This window comes from Thermobia domestica, chromosome 4 (assembly GCF_964235325.1).
Source record: "Thermobia domestica chromosome 4, izTheDome1.hap1.1, whole genome shotgun sequence".
Lineage (NCBI taxonomy): Eukaryota > Metazoa > Arthropoda > Insecta > Zygentoma > Lepismatidae > Thermobia > Thermobia domestica.
Window position 1 is genome coordinate 260,206,328 of NC_137457.1, and position 27,293 is coordinate 260,233,620.

Sequence of the window (27,293 nt, forward strand, 5' to 3'; positions counted from 1 at the left end):
TAGCTAACTAAAGAGTATAAAAATTGAAATTTAATTATTGTCAAAAAATGTCTACATTGCCCAGTTCTCATTTTCGTTGTCCGCCCACCCAGCAACTAGGTCCGCCTCTTTCCGCCCACCCCATCAAGCGTTCCTGGCGCCGTCCCTGGTGCAAGACCATAGGCCGAACAAACACGGTGGCCTGGGAGCAAAGCACCCAGGTATTTCAACTGAAATTCAGTATACTTGCAGGTATGTGAGGTGCGAGGCCGTAAGCCTAGCAAACACTGATGATTGCAGGTTTGAGATGCAAAGCGTTAGACCGAACAAATTTGTGAGTCTGAGGGCAAAGCCTTCAACAAGACGAAGCCTCGTATTGAATAAACTCTGATGAAGACACTAAGGAGGCTCACACAATATTTTCTTAATTAATAATGAAATAGGAAGTGATAGTAGATTTATACTACTCCCAGTATTAGTAGAAGGATTGGATTGGTGACACAATTATATTCTTGGGGTGCTTAATTGATTGCAGAAAACAGCGTCTTGCTACCTACTTCCGTATAGAGGTTGATATCTACCAGTTCCAGTTTTAGTAGAGGGTAAAAGATGAAGATGAAGTGTATTCTTAGTCGATTGTAGAAAACCGGGTTACGGTTTCTGCTCTGCAGTGATCAACGTTAAAACCGGAAAGGGTTGATGTCTACCACATCCGGTTTTAGTATAGGGTTAAGGATGGAGATGAGAACGGATGGTTAATCGATTATGGAAAACAGCGTTTTGTTATCTATTACAGTTTTTCTTCCATAGCAATCAACGTTAAAAACAGGAAATAGTTAATCGCTACCACTTCCTGTTTTACTTGTAGGTTAAGAACAGAGATAATATGCATTCTTAGGACGCTTAATCGATTTTCAGAAACAGCTTCTAGTTTTCTACTAACGTCTTTTGCTCTACAGTGATCAATCTTAAACCAGAAATTGTTGATCTCTGCCACTTCCAGTTCAAGAGTCACCTCCATTAATTTTAAAACATTTTTTCCTACATATTTATGTAACACTTTATTTAATTCCAACTAAACTTGATATGTCTTACAATCTGGAAAGAAATACGCGGGAGGGTAAAGAACCCCTAGCATCCCAAGGCGTGGGGATGGGAGAGCTGTCTTTTTAAAATAATTGTAATGATCGATATTCGTGTTGAATCCATAGTTCTCATTTGTGCTAAGACGAATAGTGGTACTTTTCATACAGTTTAAAAAGAAGTTAGAATGCAACTTTTGAATTTAATTAATGTAAACTTATGCATTAAGAAAAACTAGACTATTTGCCATCCAATAATGTAGGTGCGACTGTAGAGTTTTTTATTATTATTATTATTTTTAAAGTATACTTTTAAATAGCACCACGACATGGGAGGGAAAGAGATTGAGAAATTTCTGGCCTTTTCGATATATTCTTAAACGTTTATAAAGATTTTCTTATAATTTTAATTTATGTTTGTTTCTTATAATGCAAGTACATACAACTTGTAAGATGTCAATACAACTTAATTTTAAAGAGACTAAAAAATGGTGACGCCATTTCCGGTGTTCTAGTAGCTAGCACGCGCGCCTTTCGTGCACGTTCGATTCCCAGTGGGAGTCTCTTACAAAATTTGGACGATTACTGTGTTTGAGTTTCATCATAATCTTTGAGTCTACGTCTCATATAATCTCGATGCAGAAATGGAATTCTAAACTGAAATAATTAACTAACTCGAAACCGATGAGAGTTCAAAACTCAAGGTTTCGGCAGAAATCTAGCACAAAACTTTGGAATAGAAAAAGTATCAAGTATCCAGTTGGAGGGGGAGGGAAAGGATGGGAACACGGACATAAGACCATAAAACACATTATTGAAATGTCAGTCAACGATGATTATAGAGGTGGCTCTTGGTCCTAGAGCTTCGAAATTCCCTCTAGGGCATTTCCCGAGCGTGCTCAATCTGAGTTACCAGAATTTTTACAGTACTGTATTCACCCATCGTTTATTCAATCCCCCCGCACTGGAAAATCTGAAATGAACATTGTCTCCTATCGTGCTCAATATGAATTACATGTATTTTTTTTCCCAATGCTGGCGATTAGCCAGCAACCGTGAGAAGGTTGCGCCTTCTGTGCGGTACTAGATTTAAACGTATTATTAGAGGTCTATATTTTCGATGGGCTAAGGGATGTTCGGAGAGCTGGAGTAGAAGTGTCTAGTTTGATTGCATTAATAGGGATTTCGGCATTACATGTATTTTTGCAGTACTGCTTTTCACCTATAGTGTAATTAAATTCTTCCACGAGAAAATCTGTAATCAACACTCAGGCACATAGCCAGGAGGGTCCGGACTCCCCTTCGAGACCAGAAATGAAAAACATAGGAAGGGAAAAACAAAATGAAATGACAAAAAGAAGGATTAGCGTTAAAAATTAAAAAGGAAACTACAGGAAGCTTTTGCTTACTCTTTCTTATGAGGAGATTTGTATTACTTGCAATATGGTGGCGAGGTAAGCGAGGTATTCTGGAAGAGTCAGAGAATTTGAAAAATCAAGAAAAGTTACGGAATTCTCAGAATTCCTGCTACTAGTCAGGGAGATTTCAAGCTTTCGAAAACGTAAGTGCCGTTGTGTAACAGCGTGGACATTTTTAATCATAAATTTTCGTCATCGCATCCTTGCAGTATCAAATATGTCATTTCAAGGACAATTTTCTGTTGCTCCTTTAACCTGTCATTTGGAACCGACAGTAGTCGAGGAATAATAAAAACAAAAAATTCTGTTGAAAGAAAGTTCTGCTAGCATTTGATTCAACAGAGAAAGAAACGCATATATTGTAAAACTAGTTGAATATACACATGCTTCGCACAGGGGCTGTATTTGGAAGTCAACGCCTGTGGGAGTATCACCATTGATCTCAGCGACCGCGAAAACTATGGATTTAATACTAATATCGGTCATTTTGGGATATGTTTTACATGCCTCGGTATCCACCCCCCGCTGACTCCCGGCCCGCATACTTGCAAGTCATCGCTAATGGAAGTGTCACCATTGATTTCAGCGACCGCGAAAACTATGGATTTGACACTAATATCGGTCATTTTGGATTACTTTTATATGTCTTGGTATCTCACCCCCCTCCGGTGATCCCCGGCCCGGAGCCGAATAGCGTGAATTTGGAAGTTAATGCGACTGGAGTTTCACCATTGATTTCAGCGACCGCGAAAAAAAGAATTCGACATTAATAGCTCAAGTGGTAGAGCGTTGGCTTCGCATTCGGGAGGTCGTGGCTTCGAATCCCGCTGCCTACCATCCTGACTGAAGTTTTCCAGGGTTTCCCTCAGTCCTACCAGGCAAATGCAGGGATGGGACCTACTTAACTGGCCCTGGGCGATACCTTCCCAAATCCTTTCCATTGTTAATGTTGTTGGATATTCAATGCAAAATGGCCTCTGAGCTGTATCTGGTGATTGTTAAATAAATAAATAGTAAAATATCGGTCATTTTCTACTACTTTTACATGTCCCGGTAAACGCTCCCCTGAGACCCCCTGGTTCGAATTTCGAAAAAAAACGTTTACTCTGGTCTGGAGCCTTGACCAAGGTATTCGTGACTAAAATTTGGTAACGCTCGGTCAATTTGTCTGGTTCCCAAGTCGGTTCCGGTAAAAGACCCCTGAGGCCCCACTGCTTCGAAATTTGAAAAAATCGCTGCGTCTTGACCTGGTGCCTGGGCCCTGACCAAAATTTGGTAACTCTCGGTCCACTCGTCTGGTCCCCAGGCCGCACACAGACAGACAAACACACAAACAAACTCTTTATTTTATTTATATTAGAAGATAGTTTACAAGACAGTATTCAGTATGTACTTTTTTATAATAATTGAGGTCATAACGAAAGGAAAATTGTTATATTTGAATAAACAGGAGAAGAACGTAAATATTGCAAAATCTTTTCCAATACTTTTTCTATTATTTTGCTCGAAATTTCTTCATAGTTTGTTATTAAAATACTTGCCAACATATCCTCATTTTATTGTCCTAACAAACCAATATATGTTGATAGTAAAATAGTTAGATTGATCGAGGTACTGGGTCTTCAGAATTTCATGTCACTCCCCCTCACCGTTACGAAATGTTGGCTAAATGAACCAATATATGTTCCAGTAAAATAGTTTAGAGTGATCGAGCCCCTCTTATGATGACCACAGTATTTCATGTCACGGACCCCCCTCCCCTTCACGAAACCCTGGCTACGTGCCTGCAACACTGTCAGTAGCTACGTCCTCGACTAATATACATTTACAAGTACAGCTTTATTTTTGTATTTTTTTCAACAGTTAACGAATTTAAAACCGTATTATAATTTAAAGTACTTATCATATTTTTATCGCAAAACAAGAATATGTAGTTAACTTCTTAAATACTTCGCTCCGCAGGAACTCATTCAGCGCGTGCAACAAGCAAAAACAACATGCTTGGCGTCTCACAAATGACAAAGGACAAAAAAGAAAAGCAAAAGCAGCACAGCAGGGCCTTATCGCAGTCAGAGCTGACAACATAGTTTCGGTCGTCACTAACGCGAATAGACCTACTAGCGGTGTACAAGAGTTATACAGTTACCATATACGTTGTGCCACAGTAGCGCTACAGGCGGAATGTGCACGAACTACAAATGAATATGCTTCTTACAAGTATCAATCACTGTTGAACCCTCTTTACATTCTGCACATCAATTTTTCTCCCACTTTTTGACCTTGACAAGCAGAAGTACCAGGCGTTCCGAGTTCACAACCATAATCTGTTTGTGTACAGAGTACGTTTTCAGTTCTTCGAATGACTCTGCGCGCGAAGAACAGGGGTGATGATCGGGCTACCGAATACGGCAGTCAGAGACACCCGGTTGCCACTTTAAATGTAAAATACAAATATAGAGCCTTGACAATGCCGTGAGGATGAATATATATATATATATATATATATATATATATATATATATATATATATATATATGTATATATATATATATATATATATATATATATATATATATATATATGTATATATATATATATATATATATATATATATATATAACTATTTTGTGTAATGTAACAAACAGTGACGGATAGTATTCATGTTTCCTTGCAGAGGTCCTTACGAGGGTTCGCTTCCATCTTCCTCTCCCCAAGAATTAAAATAAATTAAAAAATTGCTATTACTTGTTAATCTTGTACAAAGGACGTAATTAAAGTCCCAGTGTAACACCCCTTCACATTTAGATTTTTCCCCTGGAAGAAAACCAGTTATTATTGTTTCTTGATTTCTCAGTCTCACCTACATAAACATACGAATAGAATTACAGGATAGGACATGTTTAGATTGCTTGCACGTAACATCTAACTATATTTCTCATCAAATGTGTCACAGATGAACATTTCCGTTTGTACTGCCTCTATTTTCTGGTACATATGTTTCATTTACGTTATGATGCTAAAATTCGTTAGGAAACAAGTACAAACTGCGCCTGTGTGCCTGACAAAACGTAAATGTACTGGATAATTATTTCTTCACTTTCTTCCAGAGAAAAAGTAACCCATCTCATGTCGGCTAACAAAAGGAGGTAGCGGACCAAAGATAGCCGTTGTTTACCTAAGGTCGTTACACAACAGGGGTTTCATTCAGTCAGAGGGAAAAGAAAAAATAATTTAAGGTTTCTACATTTGTTTTGAACTGCAATATACTTCTTCCTTTTATTTTAAGAACCATTTCCTTCTCATTTGTCTGCATCAGAAAAAATGCAAAAAAATTACTAGAATGTGCCTGTTTACCCAAAGTACGTACTAGATCACTAGTTCAATAGTAAAATCACTAAATCTAGTACGAAATCATAAATGTGGCATCCCTGGGTTGGAGCGAAAGTAATGGTTGGAGTAAAAACTAGTCCGTATTTCTACTGCGTTCTGTTGTTGAATTCACAGAAATGTTCAAAAATAAATTCAAGAAGTAAAACACGATCCTACAAAAGACTGTTTACTTGCTCACTGGTTTTCGTATTGTGAACTGAAACTCAAGTGCACAGTCATGTTGAATACTTCTGTCCCTTTCTACTTTACAACTTGAGGTGGGATGAGGGTCAGGATAGATCTAGTGATATACCACTAAAGGAAGTGCTTCAGTACAGAGTCGGAAGCGGTATGTATTGTTTATACTACTTACAACGTTACCCCCCACATAAAATATAAATTCACCCTTTCTCCCTTCCCTTTTTCGAATACAATGAACCGACTCTTTTGCTGAAGAAAGATGCTAAAAGAAAATTGAAACATCTGTGTCTAAACTTTCTTTGAAGCGCAGTCTTTTGTATTTGTAAGGTTTTGCGAGTGTTTTCGAGATAGCCAAATCTTTTACCATGGACTCCTGCTGCGAACTGACCGTGAGTAAACACCCGATCTCGCTGTGCTCAATTTCTCTCGCACACATGAAACGGGTTTGTTGTTTCCAAAACAAATAGGAAGTTACCTTGTGCTTTTGCATTTCTGCACGCACACAGGTACCATTGTTGTTTTAATGATCAGAAGAAATATCAAAACCATCCGATATATATGATACGAAACAGCTAACAGAGGGAGGCAAAGATAAAAGTAGGCCTATACCAAGTTTTTCGCGTGGTACCATTACGGAGAATAAATATTTGATAAAGTCACGTAGATGCGCTTAAACCTATTCCATCTGTCCTTACAACTTTTCTGGTCTCATCAATTTCTCAGGATAATACGTACAATATATGTCCAAATTCCATATATGCTCTTTCTAAACTAATGATTAAACTCATTAAGAACACCAACTGATATCAATAAACAGGAAAGAAAACAATACTTTATACTTCTATCATTTGGTACACATCTCTATGAAGCACAGCTTGTTTCTTTTCGAAACAGCTCCTTCGTGTCACAGCTGTGGTTAGTTTTGTTTTGTGTTAGGATGAAAGAGAGAAATGCAATATTTGCTTCGCGGTGAAGTTATATATATTATTAAGATTTGCGGTGATAAGCGAGGTTTAACAAAGAGTGCCTTTCGGATGCACAATTTAACGGGTAGTTGCAGTCCGTGTTGAGAATCGAACCAAAGCTATGTAAGACATGTTATGACAAATCCAAAAGGTGTGTTGTGTCGGTGCAGTACCAGTTTTTCACGTTTTTCAAAATGTTCCAAAACCCAAAGAATAATCTTTAATTTCTGATATTTTAGTCGTCACAAATTACAGTTTTATAATGTAGTCAATGTTTATAATTACTGGGCAGTTGGGCGTTTAAACTAATGACATCATAATAAAGTCAAAACCATAATTTTGAGTTGAATTGATTCTGAGTTTAACGTCCCGTTCAGCAGCTAGGCTATGTGAGACGTGGACCTACTGATTAACGTGGAATCCGAACCACATGAACTCCCACCGGGAATCAAGCCCAGGTTTCCCACGCCAAAGGCAAGTACGCTAACCGTTAGCCACGAAGGAGCTCCACCATAATTTTAGTGGGCGTTAAGAAATATCTCGCCAGTGCTTTTACAATAAATAAAATTTTATAAGTATTAAAGAATAGTGGTAAGACAATTTATAATAACTCTTTTATTTATGAGATATGAGTATTTTGAAGAAAAAACTAAAGCATAGGTTGGCGGAACCACAAAAGACTTTCTTATAAATACATACGCACCTTACTCACCTTTTATAATTGCCATGCTTACGTTCTCCATAAAAACAGAAATTCTCTATTAGTGATACTTTACACAAGATCATGAAGTGGGTTCAAATTTAATTAAAGGCAAAATACAATACAATAATCCACAAATATTGCCTCAAGTGAGTTTAAAGATTTCTAAACACTAGTGCGAAACCGGGCTCTGCCGTTGCGATCGATTTACAGGTCTTGAGACGAAAGTAAGAAGGGACTTACGCACACAGTAAGTAAAAACAATTAATATGCCTGTAACTTTCCCCCAAATGGGTGTATCTTAAAACTAACCTCACCATTGTTTTTCTACTTAAATTCTAGCCCGAAATTATGTATCATATTACCCTATTCCCATTTTGAAAACTTGACCTTAATTCAAAATGGTGGATTTCAAGATGGCTGCCATCAAGGTCATATCTACCATACGACTTCCCCCCAGGACTTATATGTATCCACATGGTTTTTCTTCACTTTTCTTCATTAACGCTCCGTTTACAAAGGGTAGTAAGGGACTTCTGTAGTAATCTCTAATAACCACATCACAACTCTTAAAAGTTATTTAAAAAAATAGAAAACATGCACCATGGCAAAAATTTGTCATCACAAGTAATGATGCATACATGCCTTCTATCAGCAAAAAAAGTTTCATTGAAATTGGAGCCGGACATTTGAGTGATGTCCCTTGTGGGATGTGATTGAACGTGACGTCAGAGCACATCGCCCCCCTTCCCGGAATTTACGGGAATTAGGTGACCTGAGTGAGCACATGTGGTGCCAGCTCTCTCCAGCGACCTATCAAGGATCATTGCGTGTATGCCAAGACGTGTCGCCGTTTTTATCCATGCCAAAAGTCGACATACTGACAATTAGGTAGGTAGTCATGATGGTCTGGCTGATGTGTGCGTATATTTTAACTCGTACATTTTGTCTCGACTCGAATTCGAGTCGAGTCGAGACAGAGACTGTCGAGTCGAGACACGAGTCGAGACAGAAACATATTTTCGAGTCGAGACACGAGTCGAGACAGGCTTAAATCTCGACTCGACTCGACTCGAATGCATCCCTAGTGTTCGGGCCGAGTCGGGCCGGCCCGGTTCGGCCCGAAATGTGCCCGGCCCGGTTAGAGCCCGGCTCGAGATTCGGGCCGGGCCGGGTCGAGCCGGGCACAGAATTCAGATCCATTCGGGTCGGGCCGGGCCGTCTTCGGGCCTGGGTTTGCAGGGCTCTGATCCAGAGAAAAGAGATATTGAATGTTCGAAGGTATGATATTGACGAAGTTGTACTAAATGTAAACAATTTAACATTACAAATTCGTCTTGGAAATAAGCATTGGACAGGTTTAATAGCAACTATCCTTTTAGAGATGAAATGTAAAGAAAATTAAGGGAAAGTGCCGATGGACCATTCAAGGGGTAGGTGCTATGGCGATATTCGGCCAATATTTTGCAATATGTTTTACAATTAAATCTTTATGTTAATACCTTAAACAATTCATGCCACAGCACTCATTCACAATTTTTGGTTACTCAGCTCTATAAGACAACTAGAGAGTTGGCTAAGAAGTCTTCAGCTTGAATTTGGAAAGCTAAAGTTGGTAAACCGATAAACTGATCACGTAGCCTGCAAATATTGGATCACTACCCAGTTGAAATGAAATGAAATCTTTGAGTTTTACGTCCCACGATTATGCCGGTTAGGCTAAAGGAGACGGTGATGATGAGTAATGAATGAAATGGTGGAATGAAGAAAGTGGGAGGAAACGGGAGAACCCCGAGAAAACCCACGCACACGGTGTTTGTTCACCACAAAGTTCACTTGGCAGGGGCTGGGATCGAACCCGGGACCCCAAACACCAGAGGTGAACGCTCTACCACTGAGCCACCGCGGCCCCTACTACCCAGTTGAATAAAGGCAAATGTGCTCCAACTTACTATGAGTTTCATTCGAGTCAGTCTTCGCAAAACTTGTGAACCGTAACGCAACAAAAAAAAAAAAACACACACACACACAAAAATCAGTTATAACTGCTAAGCCGATTATCGCAAACTAACACGCATCTAGATTTTGTTGCGTTGACGCAAACTGTTGCAGAATGAGGTACCATGTCTTTTCGTAGCCAAAGCACCAGGGACATTTTGTATTTACTTTTCTTAGATGACTGCAATTTCCTCAAACAAACGCATTGTGGCGCTGATGTGTATTACAATCCAAGAATACTGTGCCGTATGTGCTGCCACCTATGAACAGCTTGTCCAACTACGCTTGACTAAATTGCACCTCAGTATATCAGCTGGAAACTTGTTTCACGATTAGAGGAAGTTCCTTATTTTTTTAAAAAGTACACAAACATTGTTAGACAATTAGAACATATTTATCTGTGTAATTTTGTACAGCCTATTAATTAATGAAATAGTTCGTAATAGTTAGCAGTAACCGGCTTCTTGCAACGGAATCATTGGACAAAATCATTACGACTCCTAAAACGAAATTTTTCAAACTCATCTCTTCCCAAATCACTGCTTCCAACGTCGAGATAGGGCTAAGACTATGGCTAATCTTGGATGCATTTCCGATGCGTTACAACCCGCAGCGACCTAGATGGCCAATTGGTAATTTTATTTTCGCCAGAGTTATAAATCACACTGTGACCCAGTGAGGGTTTGCAGACCTTACTGCCACACCCTTGTTCTCATGCGAACCTCGAGAAATAACTATTCAGTGACATAGATTTTTCTGTCATTAGCTAATTTTTCGGAATTTCCTTCTATTTTTGTGAATTTTCTTTTGTTATACACTCACATACTTTGTAATAGCAGAGCTCCAATAATATGCACAAAGCATCTTCCAAGCAGCTGTTTCTTGCTTTAAAAAAATCCCCTTGCGTGGCAACACATCTTTCTTTTTTTTCCCTTCCTTTAGACATCTTATACTGATTCCGAAACAGTAGATGGTCTATTGTTCCGAAACTCACCAAATACGCTTGAGCCGACGTATTCTGCGCGTTTTTATTGCTTTCGCGTTTGTAGTGCATTGTGATTAGCCATCCACGTTTAAATACGTGGTCAGAATATTCCAAGCGTACGCATGGGCTATAAAAACGCGTTACGAGCGCATTGATTAGCCATGCACTTAAATCACATCGGCGACACTCCATGCCCCTCCAACCACCACTAAGATTTGTTCGTTTTAAAATTATTATTGAACATATTACTACCCCTTCCTCTCCGGCTAATGAAGTTGTTGCCTTCTTTAAAAAAAAAAAAAAAAAAAAAAAAACTGTTCCAACCTTAAAGTCGAAGCGTCCCTGTTCCAAGAACAAACAGGAAGATGTGCAAAACTATTCTTTCTTTAATATTAATGAATTAACGTCTCTATGTGTATGTGTGTGTCATCAGCTTTTCGCATAAAAATAGCTCACCTAGAGTTTTTAAATTTTATAGACAGGTTGATCTCCACTAATGTTAGTGTGTAAGATGCCATTTCAACGAACTGAAGTTCGTTACTGAATTCTCTCTCTCTCTCTCTCTCTCTCTCTATATATATATATATATATATATATATATATATATATATATATATATAATCCGGATGGTAACAACTATTCCGTTCCTTCTCAGGAAATTTTTGGGTTACTACGCATACTACGCATGCCCAACCTTTAACCTTAAGAGTCTGGGGCAAATTTTGCGCCCATTAGGTTTTCCACTGGTCACCTACATTTGTTTCAAGGGCAAATCTTTCCGAGCCCTTTGTAAACTGCTGTTTTGGGATCTATCGGTACCTTGCGCCCAAGGAGTCACTCTTGGATGTCGTGCATGTGATGGGAGGACGCAATCACCTAGGCACGATTGAGCCAATTGGACATTCTCCCTGCTCTTGGATCCCTCAAGGTCGTACTATCTAAATGGACCCCACCAATGGTGTATTAACGATTTTGTTTCAGGATGGGGGGGTCTTTACTAACTTTATTCCTAAAAATGTGACAATTCTGCAAGATATTTCAATTAGTTTAAAATAGTAAATAAAGTATCTGGAGGGGGGCTTAAGCCCGGAAGCCTCCCCTTAAATACGCCACTGGAGTCCGCAATATTTTAGGACCCAGACATTGCGAATAGAAGGTCTTCTATCCGCTAGGACCCGGAGCTCCGAGTTTGGCTGCTGGTAAATTCTTGCCGTCACTCTACCCGACTTCCTAACGAAGTCATCCTATCTTATCCACTTGGCTAACTTGTCACTCTGTTTAACACCGGTTATTGATTCAATAATTATGCGTCATAAAGTTATTGACTCAACAATTATTGCGCCATTATTGAGTCAATAACTAATGACGCAGTTGGTATGGAAAACAAAATATTCTTTTCACATTCTTTCTGTCAATGCTCTTCGAGAATTGTCAACTTTCTTTTTTAATTTTCGACTCGAGGAAGATTTACAAAGGGAAGAATATGTATGCAAAGCATGCACGTTTCAAGAACGTCTGACATCTATGCAAACCGCATTGCATGTTTGATGTGCGGGCTTATATAACAGCAAGCGGCTAATTGACTTTTTTTTTTTCTGAACTAAAAATTCGGTAACAGATATTTATAGTTAGTACCATATTTATACAATACATGTAATTCTGCAACCATTTCGGAACGATTCTTAATTTCCTTACAGGTTTTTCTCGGTCATTCATATGCTCTGGCAAGAGTTAGCAGCCATCTTCAGAGCTAGAGAGCAAGCAGAAGATATTTAAAAAATATATGAAGTACATGAAAATGACGAGTGGTTATTTGAGAGTTTAGCTCAATTTTTGAGACATAGACTTGCAGCTCAACGTTCAATCCAAACCATATGATCTCTTGCCGAAAACTGAACCTGGAACCTCCGCCACAACGAAGAACAAAAAAGAAAAAAGTTTTTGTCTTCTGTCGTGGTGAACTTCAGAATACTTACTTCAATTACAATATATATTTAGTATGTCAATAAGTCTGTTTACATTTGTCTTTCATTGTCAATACTAGTATTATACTCACAAAGGAATAATTAATAACGGCCATTACGACGAAATCAATGTAATAATCAATAATACAAAAGACAGAGAAGAAACATCTTAAGACGAAAAAAAACAATAAATCATGAATTGCAAAATCAATACTTCGTTGACACTTCTGAAGAAGAAATAAATTCTAGCAATTAGGCCTGCACCTACAAATGTTTGCTGGGAAGAGACCAAAGTATTTTTCAGGGGGCTTCCAATACATCTATGTACATTGAATGGGTATTATTCTCCACTCGAAAATACGATAAGTAATTGTTAATTAGTGTCACGTATATTTTTAGAAAAAAAAAATTGAACTAGATTATTTTTATAAGAGTCCAGATGAGGCTTAAGATCAAATATTCAGACTATATCAATCGTTTCTCTGTTAGATAAGTATAGTTCTGTTAAGAAATTCTACAAATGTTAGTTGAGTTGCAAAATTTTGGGAAGGTGGTCCAGTCGCGTGGTCTCCCCGTGGTTTCATCCCTACTGGCAACGACGGCATAGAGAGTCACTCGAAACTTACATGTATAAATGAATCTACAGCTGGTAGTTGAAGTGGATAGTTTTATATATAGTCTCTCATACTCCGGGTTTATGAGGTTTTAACTTCATTTTTAAACTTATGATGTTTAAATAAATAATGTATATTTGAAGTTAAATCGATGCCAAAAGGCAACAATATTCAGCCTTCGTTTACCTACCTACTCATACATTTCGTGAATTAACCAAAAAAGCCTGTTCACTTCAAATAAATATAAAGAACTTCAAAGAAATTCTAATCTCAGATCATATTTCCATGTATGGCATATATAGATAGCAACCGTTACTGTTACTGTTATCCAGAAAAGTGTTAACGAATTGACTGAGTTGAGGAACTCGAACTGATAATTGCATTAGCTATCTTTACCTCCCCCCCCCCAAAAAAAAAAAAAGAAATAATTGAAAATTCACTCCAAGAGTTGTCACGCTGAGAAACGGGCAGACGGACCAACATTATAATCCTATACGGCCCATTAGGAGAGACTGTAGTGGTTAGAGAGTTGGACTCACATCCGCGTCGTTCTGGGTTCGATTCACGATCTGTGCTTCCCAATTTTTGGCGTCCAATGAGCGTCGTGAGACATACTGGTGAGTCACATGAATAAAAGACGTACTTACCATTAGATCTAAAAAGCTCCTGATACAACCTGTTAGAGACAGGGTGACGCAACCTACTGGCCACTGGTGAGTCACGTGAATAAAAGACGTACTGACCACTAGATCTGAAAAGCTCCTGATACAACCTGTTAGAGACAGGGTGACGCAGCCTGCTGGCCACTGGTGAGTCACGTGAATAAAAGACGTACTGACCACTAGATCTAAAAAGCTTCTGATACAACCTGTTAGAAACAGGGCGACGCAGCCTACTGGCCACTGGTGAGTCACGTGACTAAAAGACGTACTGACCACTAGATCTAAAAAGCTTCTGATACAACCTGTTAGAAACAGGGCGACGCAGCCTACTGGCCACTGGTGAGTCACGTGAATAAAAGACGTACTGACCACTATATCTAAAAAGCTTCTGATACAACCTGTTAGAAACAGGGCGACGCAGCCTACTGGCCACTGGTGAGTCACGTGACTAAAAGACGTACTGACCACTAGATCTAAAAAGCTTCTGATACAACCTGTTGGAGACAGGGCGACGCAGCCTACTGGCCACTGGTGAGTCACGTGAATAAAAGACGTACTGACCACTAGATCTAAAAAGCTTCTGATACAACCTGTTAGAGACAGGGCGACGCATCCTACTGGCCACTGGTGAGTCACGTGAATAAAAGACGTACTGACCACTAGATCTAAAAAGCTTCTGATACAACCTGTTAGAGACAGGGCGACGCAGCTTACTGGCCACTGGTGAGTCACGTGAATAAAAGACGTACTGACCACTAGATCTAAAAAGCTTCTGATACACCCTGTTAGAGACAGGGCGACGCAGCCTACTGGCCACTGGTGAGTCACGTGAATAAAAGACGTACTGACCACTAGATCTAAAAAGCTTCTGATACACCCTGTTAGAGACAGGGCGACGCAGCCTACTGGCCACTGGTGAGTCACGTGAATAAAAGACGTACTGACCACTAGATCTAAAAAGCTTCTGATACAACCTGTTAGAGACAGGGCGACGCAGCCTACTGGCCACTGGTGAGTCACGTGAATAAAAGACGTACTGACCACTAGATCTAAAAAGCTTCTGATACAACCTGTTAGAGACAGGGCGACGCAGCCTACTGGCCACTGGTGAGTCACGTGAATAAAAGACGTACTGACCACTAGATCTAAAAAGCTTCTGATACACCTGTTAGAGACAGGGCGACGCAGCTTGCTGGCCACATGTTCATCGCTAGATTGGACGTAGTTCAGCCGGTCGCAAACAGATGGTGTTCGAGTGGCTCTGGTCTATAAAGAGCTGTTACACCAAGTGTTATATATATATATTCCATTAACAAAAATGAAATGAAATGAAATGAAATCTTTCAGTTTTAAGTCCCACAGTTATGCCGGTTAGGCTAAAAGAGACGGTGATTATGAGTAATGAATGAAATGGTGGAATGAAGAAAGTGGGAGGAAACGGGAGAATCCTGAGAAAACCCACGAGCACGGTGTTTGTCCACCACAAAGTCCACACGACGCGAACTGGGGTCGAACCAAGAACCTCAAGCACCGGAGGTGAACGCTCTACCACTTTTTTTTTAAAAAAAAAAAAGTTAACTGAATCACTAAACGTGTCTCAGTAACTTACTTGAACTACTTATTACTAGTTTTTATTTGCTTTACACGTTTAACTTGCTATTCCAATCACCTAGAACTGCAGGGACACAAACACAGAAACATCGAGGACAGTTAAAATCACAAAGGCTCTCTCACCGGAAATCGAACCCGGGACCCCGTACACCAAAGGCGCACCTGCTAGCCACTAGACCAGCCGGGATAACAAAGGGGATGCTGATGCTAAGAAATAAATGAAAATGGTGGAAAGAAGAAAGTGGAAGGAAACGGGAGAACCCCGAGAAAACCCACGAACACGGTGTTTGGCCACCACAAAGTCCACGCGACGCGAACTGGGATCGAACCAAGGACCCCAAGCACCAGAGGGACGCTCTACAAGAGATACCACGGCTCACATCACTGAGCCACCGCGCCCCCACATGTTCCATTAGCGTGATCTTAATAATACTGTAGTATCACCATATTGAAGATTATAGTTACATTATCCTACAATTAGGTTGATCCATTAATTCGTGCTGTTCATTTTCAGAATATTTTTGTCAGACATCAGTGATGATGACAGTGGAATATACCAAATTGTAGCTATGTTATCGGTAATGCGTGTGGTTTTAATTGGAACAATCAGTTTTCATTTTTTTTCAGGGCCTAAAGCATGGACTGTCAAGTTGGAAAGAAGGGTTATTTCCGACACGTTCTTCCGTACGAGTTCAACAAACGTATTAGTGTCACAGATGCATCCAGACAAATGTGTACAGTGTATGAAGAGGACACTATTGGCTGAAAAGACCACCTGAAAATGATTTGACAGGTTCCGAAGTGGAAATTTTGACCTCAGCAATGTCCCACGTTCTGGTCGCCCATCCAACCTTGATAATAATCATTTGAATTACGTGATTCCCCGTAATCCACGCCAAAGCACCTGGGAATTACCCACCGAGATGGACAGCGGACAGGCAACTGTTGTGCAACACCTTCAACGTATGGGAAGGTTTGAAAAACTATGTTGGCATATATGGTTCTTTGCTTATCCGCCAATGTGAATCCTGTCATCAATATTAGTATTTGAGCTCCTTCGTGGATAAGCTGTTAGCGTACGCGTTTTTTTTTTTCGTGAGAAACCCGAGTTCAATTCCCAGCGGGAGCTCATGTGGTTCGGATTCCATGTTAGTTAGTAGGTTCCATCTTATATAGCCTCGCCGCTGAAAGGGACGTTAAACTCAAAATGAACTCAACTCAATATTAGCCTCTTTCTTACGCATTGTTACCAAATATGACAAATGATGCCTGTAACGGAGTTCAAGCACAGAAAGGAAAAGGATCAGTCCAAAAAAGAAGACAACACCATGTCACAAACGGGATTTGTATCTAAAGAAGACCATGTTGGGTGTCTGTTGGGTTATAGAAGGGGTTATCCACAGTGAACTCCAATCCCGTAATGGTAATATAACTGCTACTGCATACTGTGATCACTTTTACCTGTTCCTGTGGCACGTGTATAAAAAAAAAATTAAAAAACGAACAAATGACATGGCATCCTCATTCACATAGAGAATGCTAGACCACATGTGACAAACATGACAAATGGGGCCATTCAGCAGTTTCAATGCGAGTCTCCCTTATCCGATGTATTTCTAAGATCTGACTTCTACAAATGATCATCTTCTCGGTTCCTGTCGAATGGGCTATATGGCTCATCCTTCCAAAACAGTGAGCAGCCGCAAAATTTTAGTGACAACTATGCTTCATGCTAGAGAGTGTTTATTATTATTACTATTATTTTTCGTAAAAACATCCAACAACTACCAGAACGTTGGGAACGGAATTTGAACAATACTGCTAAGTATATCAGTGATCCATTGTCTGATCAGTTCAACCATCAAAACAAGAAATGTATTAATGCGGGTAAAGAAATCTATGGGTTCCAAACGATACGAATTAATGAATCAACCCAATAATATGGCAAAACTAAGAAGTCATATGTAAAACTACAAACATAATGTAAGTATAAACGTTTGTTTAGTGTTATTTAACTCAAAAAGTAGACCTATTGGTTTCAATGAGAGCATCAGTAATACCTTTATCAAAACCTGACAAAGGTTTTACCCAGTCGAATGACATACACAGAAGTACATAAAGAAGGTAAAAGTTAAGTACCCAAATTCATGTTGGTGATATTTTAAATAATTATCTAATTTTAATACAAAATCATCTCAGTCTGTGAGTAACGGTAATTCCTAAAAGTTAACAACTGCCGCTCTGCTACGTTCGCTGCCTGCCTTTATTAAAGAATGGTTAAAGATGATACTGAACATGAAAGCACTTTCCTGTTTATGATTAAGGCAAGCGCTGTACTAAACGTAAATCATTTTATAATTACTTATATAAAATGCATAAGTTTGTATTTATCCAATGTCAAGCACAAAATAATTTAAGTAAGCAATATTAGCAGCACAGTATAAAATGTATGGAGACAGTTGTTACAATTTCCCTCTAGAACAGCGCAATAATTAACAACTTTTACCGCTAAATCACATGAAGAACACCACCATTAACAGGTCGCAACTTGAAAAAAAAATGGAAATGAAATCTTTAAGTTTTACGTCCCATGGTTACGCCGGCTAGACGAAAGGAGACGGCGATGAGGAGAAATGAATGAAATGGTGAAATGAAGAAAGTGGAAGAAAACGGGAGAACCTCGGGAAAACTCACACAGACGGTATTTATCCACCACAAAGCTCACTTGGCGCGAGCTGGGATCGAACCAAGGACTCCATGCACCAGCAGTGAACGCTTTGCCGTTGGGGCACCGCGACCGCAACATTAATATTTTCGTAATCGCAGAAAAAGTTGTAGACAATTAGACTTTTAATTAATCACATGTCCAAGCCCTGACGGGAACAACTAGTAATAACAATAACATTAAAAGTTATATTATTAAGCATATCTTTATAATGTATTCGCACGTCATCATTTTTACCTAAATCATTGTCATTAATTTGTTTATTTTACAACGAGATTGTATATATCTAATGTATAAATTACTCCCATTTTCTTGTAGTTATTTTGGGTAACGGCGCTTAAAAGTGCACAATTTGTTAATAATAATAAGAAGAAAATGTAGAATATATGTTGATTTTATCAAGGATCTTATAAAATAGAGGATCTGCCCATATGTATCTTCATCCTATTAAATCAATGAAGCCAAAAAACAACCAAGTATCGGCACGTCTGATTGGCTACTCTTGTTTCCGCCATCGTCTCATTGGCTGCTTTCGTTTCCGCTATGATTGTTGGCTCAAAACATTGCGATCCTATTGGGCGGAGTGGGCAGAGTAGGGGTAGCGAAACTGTGACGTATGGCTTCAAGATTTTGTTATAAGGGCAGATCCTCTATTTTATAAGATCCTTGGATTTTATAAAGATAATGAGGTAATGTCAGTTAGTTGTTGAAAAGAAGATAGGTATTTGTCTGTTGTTGCTATGGCAACATAATAAATATACATAAAATAAGAAGAATAAAAGTCAGAACCATTAAGGTGTTTAATCGTATTTACCAATTTTTGTGATTCGAACTGTGGGCTATAAATGTAACAAACTGAAATGTAAAATATAACGTTACCATGTGTGAAGTATATAAAATACTCAAATATTAAAAAGAAATGCAAAACTTATTCCTCTCACATATATTAAGATGGGGTAAATTCAGCTCTTTCTCCGTGACAAATTTCCACCCAAGCATAGAGAATGACACAAAGACCTATGTAATACTGATACTAGTAACTTACCTTGATTGTCCCTAAAAGTGGACGAAAATCTCCAAGGACAACGTTTGTATTATTTGTTGATGTATGATGTGTATCATTAGTACTTTTAATAACTTTGACGTTTATCCAATACGATGATAAAGAAAATACAAGCTTCTGGAGGTAGCTTCTTCTCTCCCATTCTAAAATAGATCACAATTACTATTACAATTCTATTATTACAATGACTGGTTAAAAAGTAGTGACAACATTGTTATAATTCATACCTCGATTTTGTGCACAGAAGAACATCGGTTACATTCTTTTAATGCAATCGCCTCCCATCTGACATCTTCTGCCATACATGTGGACGGCATTATACAGTACACTGTCAGCGCGTTAATTTTATTAGGCTTTTTCACGTACAGGTGATGTAGTAGCATCATGCTCTAGCAGAGTTTATCAAGCTTTGGTACATATAGATGATGTAGCACCATTCTCGCTATTCTCTAGCACAGTTTAAGACTTCGGCACATAAAGGTGATGTAGCACCATACTCTAGCAGAGTATTTCCTTTGGCACATATAGATGATGTAGCAACATGCTCGCAATGCTCGCCACCTTTACCACTCAGGATTCCTCAGTTATTCCCATTTTACAGAGGATGGGTGAGGATTTAATGTAAATTGTAACGAGAGGAGAGAAAGAAGAGTGTCCCGTCGCCACCAGAAATCGAATTTGGGTCGTCCAGTTAGTAAGTACACGCCTTACAGATACCGCGGCTTTTACAAACCTAAGATTAGTGGTTCCGATTTCAGTTTAAGCAATTGATTTAATCTCATACCGCCGTATGCAGAGTCGTTTTTGAAATGTGATTAGTGTCATACTAAATTCATGGCTACTGCAGGAAACATATGTTAGTAGAACTCTTTAGTATGGCACTAATCATGCTTCAAAACGACTCTGCATAAGGCCCATATAGTCTTAGTGGCGAAAAAGCACGTTGAACTTCAATCAATCACCCTAAGGGTACACTTTGTTGGCCCTACGTAGGATTATGGTCGGGACACGGTTGGAAATTGGTAGAAGGACAAATTAAGTTTAAATAAAGTATGTTGTCATAATTAGTTTAAAGTGTTGTTGATCAGCCAACAATTTGACGTCATATTATCTAACAGTTTCAACTTCGCACTCCTAATCAAACCTTAACTTCTTTCTTGGGGCTACGTTGGCAAATGGTTGACAAAGCGGTCAATTCCTACATAAGACTAATGTTGGTAATTAACTAGCCTGCCGTGTCCCACTGTTGGACCTACTGTCTGTGCTGATAGCGCGCTCCAAGAGAACTAGATCACAGACATATTACATATTTCATTCCACATTTAACCACAATTCTTATATTCAACACCAAAACTAAGATAAAATAACACATACAGAATGTCATTTCATATTTATGATAGTGAATTGCACCCGACTGCCCAAGGGTGTAAAACCCCTTTTCGACCATTGATTGTGTTAGTTCAGCTGATAAAAGAGTTGTACGAAATCGAACTTACAATGAAAGAGTCTTCTATTTATCACAGCTTAATCCACTTTAGCCCATTCGTTTTCCCATACTTTCCTGAGTCCCGCAAGTGCTATTATTCGGCTTTTTTGATGTTTTGTTTTAAATACGGCAAAGTCACATAAGTGTATGGGTAATGCATCTAGCGATTCAACAGGGATGTATCAATTTGGGATTGCCTTGATACTTGTCTCCTATTCTATACGTGCCATGCAAGCTATGTTGTTTTGGCGGTGTGAGTGCTGGCCTTGTCTTGCTGGATGTGGACGGTCTCATTGCCATACAAAGCAGGGGCATGTTGGCGATATATGGGATCTAAGATGTCCTTAAATAGTAAGCACCATTTACTTTTTATAAAATGTCACTCTATGCACAGGAAGCTCCCCGTAGATACAAAAACTCTCCAATATCATAAATCCTTTGAGGAAGCTTTTCTTTCCATCCATAGCAGCACGGAAGTAAACCACACGCACCTATTTTGACCTGGTCAAATAGACCCACGCTTCATTTAGGCTGATCAGATAACGTAATTTCTCACCCGCTTTGTTCGTGCCGTTCGTACCATATCATTCATACAAATGTTTTCATGCTACTCTTTGTTGGGCGGTATTAGTTGGTGTTAGAGCATGGACCTGGCATTTGTGCGTCGCTTAACGGTTTCTGGTTACCGTCGGACACATGCTGCTATTTCATGTTGTAGTGGTGGATCCTTTTACAATACCGTCTCGAGTGCGTTCTTCTGCGGCTTTTGATCACGCATTATATCCTTCGAGGGTGCATCGACATTACGATGAATCACCGAATAAATCTCCTTATCAGACAGTAAAATCTTTGAACTTACCCTGATTTCTAATTTAGCTATAGCTACACCCTTCGTCAGAAAGTGCTGTTATGCGTCCCCTGCCCCCAAATGGATGCATCTATGGAGATGTGATCATTGCAAAGACTCCTACTCTCTCCTAGCTTGTAGATAACTGCCTGTTTTACATGTGACGTGCACTATATGGTGCTGGTATAGCTCAAACCCATGGAAGGATGCCTCCAATTCATTACTCTAAAGATGAGATGACCTTCTGCAGTCTAATAAATTAGTAAATTTATTTTAAAATTTAGTATTTTTTATCATGTTTGGGCAACCTGTATTTACTCACCTCTACACTTTGTAGTGTCCCATATCACGAGAGAGAGTTTATCATTGTCTCCCGTTTGCTTTAGAACCAAAAAGAGCTGTAAGATTGGAAACCTCCACCAGGAAAAGTTGCAGTACATTTCAGTTTAGTTCTCCAGTTAAAAACACTGAAAATAAAATTAATTTCAATTATTTGTACACACTATACAAATTCAAATATATTAGAGAAACAGAAAGGTATAGTCCCAAAATTCATATTGTCTTCCCCACTTATCAAATGACTAACGAGAGCACTGTTCTTGTACAAGATCTCGAGTTTGATTCCCGCAGTAGCCTAGCTAGCATTATTTTATGAGGAAGCATTCGTGTTTAACATATATATGTGAGGTTTTCCTAGGGTTTTTAGATACAGTAATGGAGTTCCATTATATTTTGTCAGTATTCTCTTTCTTAGAATGTAAAATCTGAAAAATGATCGTAATCTTTACTTCACTTAAACTAGAGGTTCCCAATCGTGTTTACCCAACGCTACCTTCATAAACCCTGCATATTTCACGCCACCCACATTTCAGCTTGTTGGCCATATGTGCTTTTTATCTGACTTCTGCGATTTCAAATGCATCATTGAATTTTCACTTCTCCATTAATTCTCATAATGATAATAATTACACTGAGAAACAAAAAGTTAAACATCTGGAAGAAATTGTTCAATGTTGGCGTGATTTCGTCGTATACATAGGGTTGTAATGATCTGTGGTGGCTAGAATGGCCACCAGAATGCATTACGGTGGTCCCCACGAGATTGCGTTACCAGGCTTGATAGGTATATAAGCGGACTGCACAGTGTCAGATGGTTATTAAGCACTGTAAAAGACAACGGAGAATAGCGCGTGTTCGTGTATAACATCGTTACCAACACTGGATGTGTTTTGAAAGAAGTCTCATTGTAGACCTGGATGTGCTTGGCTGATCGAATCGTGTAATATTTAGGCATGTATTGTATTTGGATATGACCGTAGCCCAATGTTGAACTGAGTGGGAGCATGGGGAACCACACAAGTCGTCATGGCTCCGATTGTGTTTGACCACACCAAGACAGAATTGGCGTATTGTGCCCTAAGAACATCGTAATCCCTTCACATCTGCGCCTGCCATTGGGCCACAAGTAATGAACACATTACAATACCCCGTGGCATCCCGCATCATTAGTCGGAGTCTAGCAGCAGCCGGACTACTGAATCACCGACTGGAGGTTACCATCAACACCATACACATGCGGGCGCGTTTGGAGTAGTGCCATACCCAAGAAGCATGGATCGTGGTGTCACTTTTTCAGCCTCGAATCTCGGTTCGACATTGTCTGCGAGTATGGTTGCATTAAGGGAAGAGGACACACCAGTGTTACTCCTGGGATCATGGTGTAGAAGGCATCGCCCATGACAATCAGATCACCTCTGTTAGTGATTCAGGAAATTCTGGTGGCACAATGGTACGTCACGGTCATCCAGTGTTCTGATGTGTTACCTCAAATGAAACAGTATTCTAGTACCATAGGGAAACGCTCGTCTACACACAGCACATGTGCATGTTGTTGAGATACTTCATTAACAAGCAAGATCCCTCGATCTATTCCCGATAGAACATGTGTGTTACCAGCTTGGACGTCAAAGCCATCCCAGTGCAAATATCCAGAACAACGGGGCCAGTTTCGTGTTGTGGGCCAATTTGTCTCAGGACAGGATACAATAGCTATATAGTACCCTTCCCAACCGAATCTGTGATGCATCCAAGTCAGAGAGATGCTGAAATATATTTTTTAAAAACATGATCACATAGTAATAGCATTAATGGACTCTGGTGGACGTTCTAGTGGTCACAGATCATTCCAACTCTAATCATTTACATATCTGACAATGGTGCTGACTGTATATGAAATTACGAAATCGGACCATTCTTTCGAAATGCTTAAATTTATCGTCAGTCAGTGTAATAATAATAATAACACTGTTCGACAAATTTTATGTTCTGCTACTTATAAATATGTGTCTTATGTAGTTTTTTTTTTGTGCTGAATTCCCATATGACATCAGAAATTGGCTGTCAGGGGTAGTTGTCGGATTATGCCAATAAATGCCAAACATCTATAAGGGGCCAGGGACGACCGATCTACATTTGCTCGTTTGTCTATCTCCCACGCTATAGGACGTACTTTTCAATTTTTTAAGTTAACATTTTGATGGTAGTCTTGTGAGAAACAACAAATTTGCTGTGTAGGTTTTTGTAGCGATCCGACGGAAAATTGCAAAATGACTTCCAGTTGATATTGAAATTCGTATGGTCCGTAATTATTACCTGATTAGAACCAAACTTAGATATTACATAGGCATTAGAATTCGCATGGGCACCTAATCTGTAATTCCACTAGTATTATATATACCTACTAGATAAATAATGCATTTTTAATTGTAGCGTATTATTCAATTTTAGTAACCTTTGTTTTATAACGTTCTTAGATTTTCAGGTTATGTTACATATAGGAGTCGAATGGTGATAACTGATAATACATCTGGATTAATGGATGATCCTCTGAAGTGGAGTGCATGTGGATGATATCCGTGGTACCTTCACAAATAGTGTGTTTATTAGTGCATTAGGAATACACCAGTGTTTCTGTTCTTTTCGCATATCGTGTACTAAAGTGTATGGTACGAACGAAATTCTGAACAATATGACACTTCTTCGGGGATGTCGGAACAATCACAACAACTATTGATATATATATATATAGCTGTCACTTTCCAAACTCAAATAGAAAATGAATGACAACCAAAAATGTATATAGATGTTATTTTGGTATTGTCATTAGTCACCAAGATAAAGAATAATCACCACATTACTACTGTGTTACTTGTTACGTGAACTTGTTTAAGTGGTGGATAGGTGAAATGTCATGCTTTTTGCCATACCCATGATATGGCGAGAACCACAGGACCATGCAACAGAATGTTATTTCTGTCTCACAAACCGTAAATCAAAGAAAAGTATAATGTACCTTAACGTCAGCAACAAAACCAGTGCCACACTTCCCAACCTTGGCAGTGCCTACAAAACATGCATGAAAGAAAACGTTATCCGTTGCCATAGAAACCGCCGTTTCCAGGACAACAGATCCTGTCACGGTTAGCCAATTGAAAGAAAAAAAACGCAAAACGAAGAAAAAATAATAACGTGCAATGTACTGGAGAGAAGTCGCTAAAATTAATTCTCTTTAACGAGGACGATTACGAAACATCACCTACTGATTGAAATCCGGATTATTTTCCAATAAACTTTCTTGTTATTGTTGATTATTCCATATCGGACTCCCGAAGAAAACTCATCTAAACAACTTATTGACCGTGCCAATAGAGACTACTCTCAATCATGACTTCGTTTTCTTTCATTTAGAAATAGGAAAGAAAGAAAAGAAAGTAGAAGGGTAAAAGAAGGAGGTAGGAAAAGAAGAAAGAAAAGAAATAGAGTATTTTAATGAGAAACAGATTACTGGATAATTCCGGAAATATAGTAAAAGGTCGGGAAAGTCGTTGAAAGATGAATCATTCTAAATGTTATTAACGACTAATCAATTTTGGAATGCTTCGAAATAGACACATGTTCCCTCATACCACCCAGACCTAGCTCCAGGCACCACGATCATGGGGTTGCCCAGACCTAGACCTGGGAATGAGAAAAGTGAAATTTAATTCTTTGTACTGTTATTCCAACCGGTAATTGATTACCATCCAGCATCTGGACTCTGTTCTCTAGGATCGACCACACATATGAATTAGCCAAGAAAAAAAAATCAAACTTATCAACTCAATATAAATTTATGTATCGTATCAATAGGAGTCTCAACTTCCTGGAAGAAAGATGTCGTATTTAGGCTCATCCTGCTATTTTTGTTTCACTCCTAGAGCCGATTTAAACCATTAGTAGCGGTCCTTCATGACCTAGGTTATTTACCTTAACACATATATTAAAACACGACACATATATTATAGATGTTAATACAACAAATGATATCACTAAAATTACTTATATTAAATCTATCATGCATTCACACGCTCACTCACTCAGGACAGTGTATATATGGTTAAAGGAAACCAACTAACTACAAAGATACAAATAATTTATTACATCCATAGTGAAAAGAAAAGACAAACAAATAATTATGAAGAAAATATTAAAAGCACAAGTTCTTGGTTATATATCAATAGAATACAAAGAGTTATATTTTAGTAAATTTTTATATATTCAATCATATTGACAAATGAAAAAGAAAAAAAATAATTACATGTATCATATCTTAGGCATGCTAAAGCCAAATTATGATTTGCGACATACGCAAATAAGACACTTATTTCACTTTTAAAAAAAATTGGACAAAGAGGAAAGAAAAAAAAAACCTTTTGGTGGATTAGAACTTATATGAGTCTCTACCTCACATTGGGTAATAAGATATTAATGATTTTGAGCGTTCAAATCACAAATCACGCACTACTCGTAGTGTCCAGAACATTTCGCTCCATTTAACTTCGTTCGTGTTTATATATATCTCTATATGTATATATATATATATCTATTGGTTTACAAAACCATTCGTCGTCTATACTTGGTTTATAACTTTTAACAGTTTATATCTCCAATCGCACACTGCTACGTCTATACTCATCTAGGGATTTCGAAAAATCACTTTCGCCAGAGGATGTTTCTCCTCTTAGACGGTCCATTTCCAAACTTATTAATTGGATAGTTTTAAGTTATTTATTCAACACTGGGACACGTCATGAGGCCTTTCCTTAGGATCACTTTCGTATATATTTGTATATGATTCGGATTTTAAAAACGATCTCCCGCAGGTGTACGGAGTATGAAGGTTTAAATTGAGGATAAAAAAAAATGGTCAAGTCACAGGATACATATGCAGGTGAGAAGGATTCAAGGTACACTTTCCACAATGGTTTTTGGGTTGGTAGTTCAGGGATAATATGCGTTATGATGTGAGGTGGGTTACGTTTAGACCTGCCGTTACTTTCCAATACATGCCATTACAGAATTACATAAGGTATCATTTACATTTATTCAACAGAAAAAGAAAATTACTTAAGTGCACGGCGGTATTCTTAACAAAATCTACATTCTTACATTCGTCGGAGAACTTACTGGTAAACTATAGCAACCAATACACGTTTAGGGGGACAGACACGAGCGCTCTTACATATATTCATAATACATTTAATATCATACTTTTACTTTAAAATCATATTCACATACTAATTACA

At 38.7% G+C, this 27,293-nt stretch overlaps 1 protein-coding gene across 1 annotated transcript in view; it reads right to left on the minus strand.

Annotated features, from left to right (window-relative positions):
• The window catches only part of LOC145684026 (putative glutamate receptor), a 97,839-nt gene that overhangs the window by 65,180 nt on the left and 5,366 nt on the right, over positions 1-27,293 (minus strand). Inside the window, exons 2-3 of the mRNA XM_081755843.1 lie at positions 21,992-22,136; positions 19,319-19,479 (exon numbers count right to left, since the gene is read on the minus strand). Of these exons, the coding sequence (XP_081611969.1) occupies positions 19,319-19,479; positions 21,992-22,109 (279 nt within the window). The 5' untranslated portion in view covers positions 22,110-22,136. The remainder of the gene's footprint in view (positions 1-19,318; positions 19,480-21,991; positions 22,137-27,293) is intronic.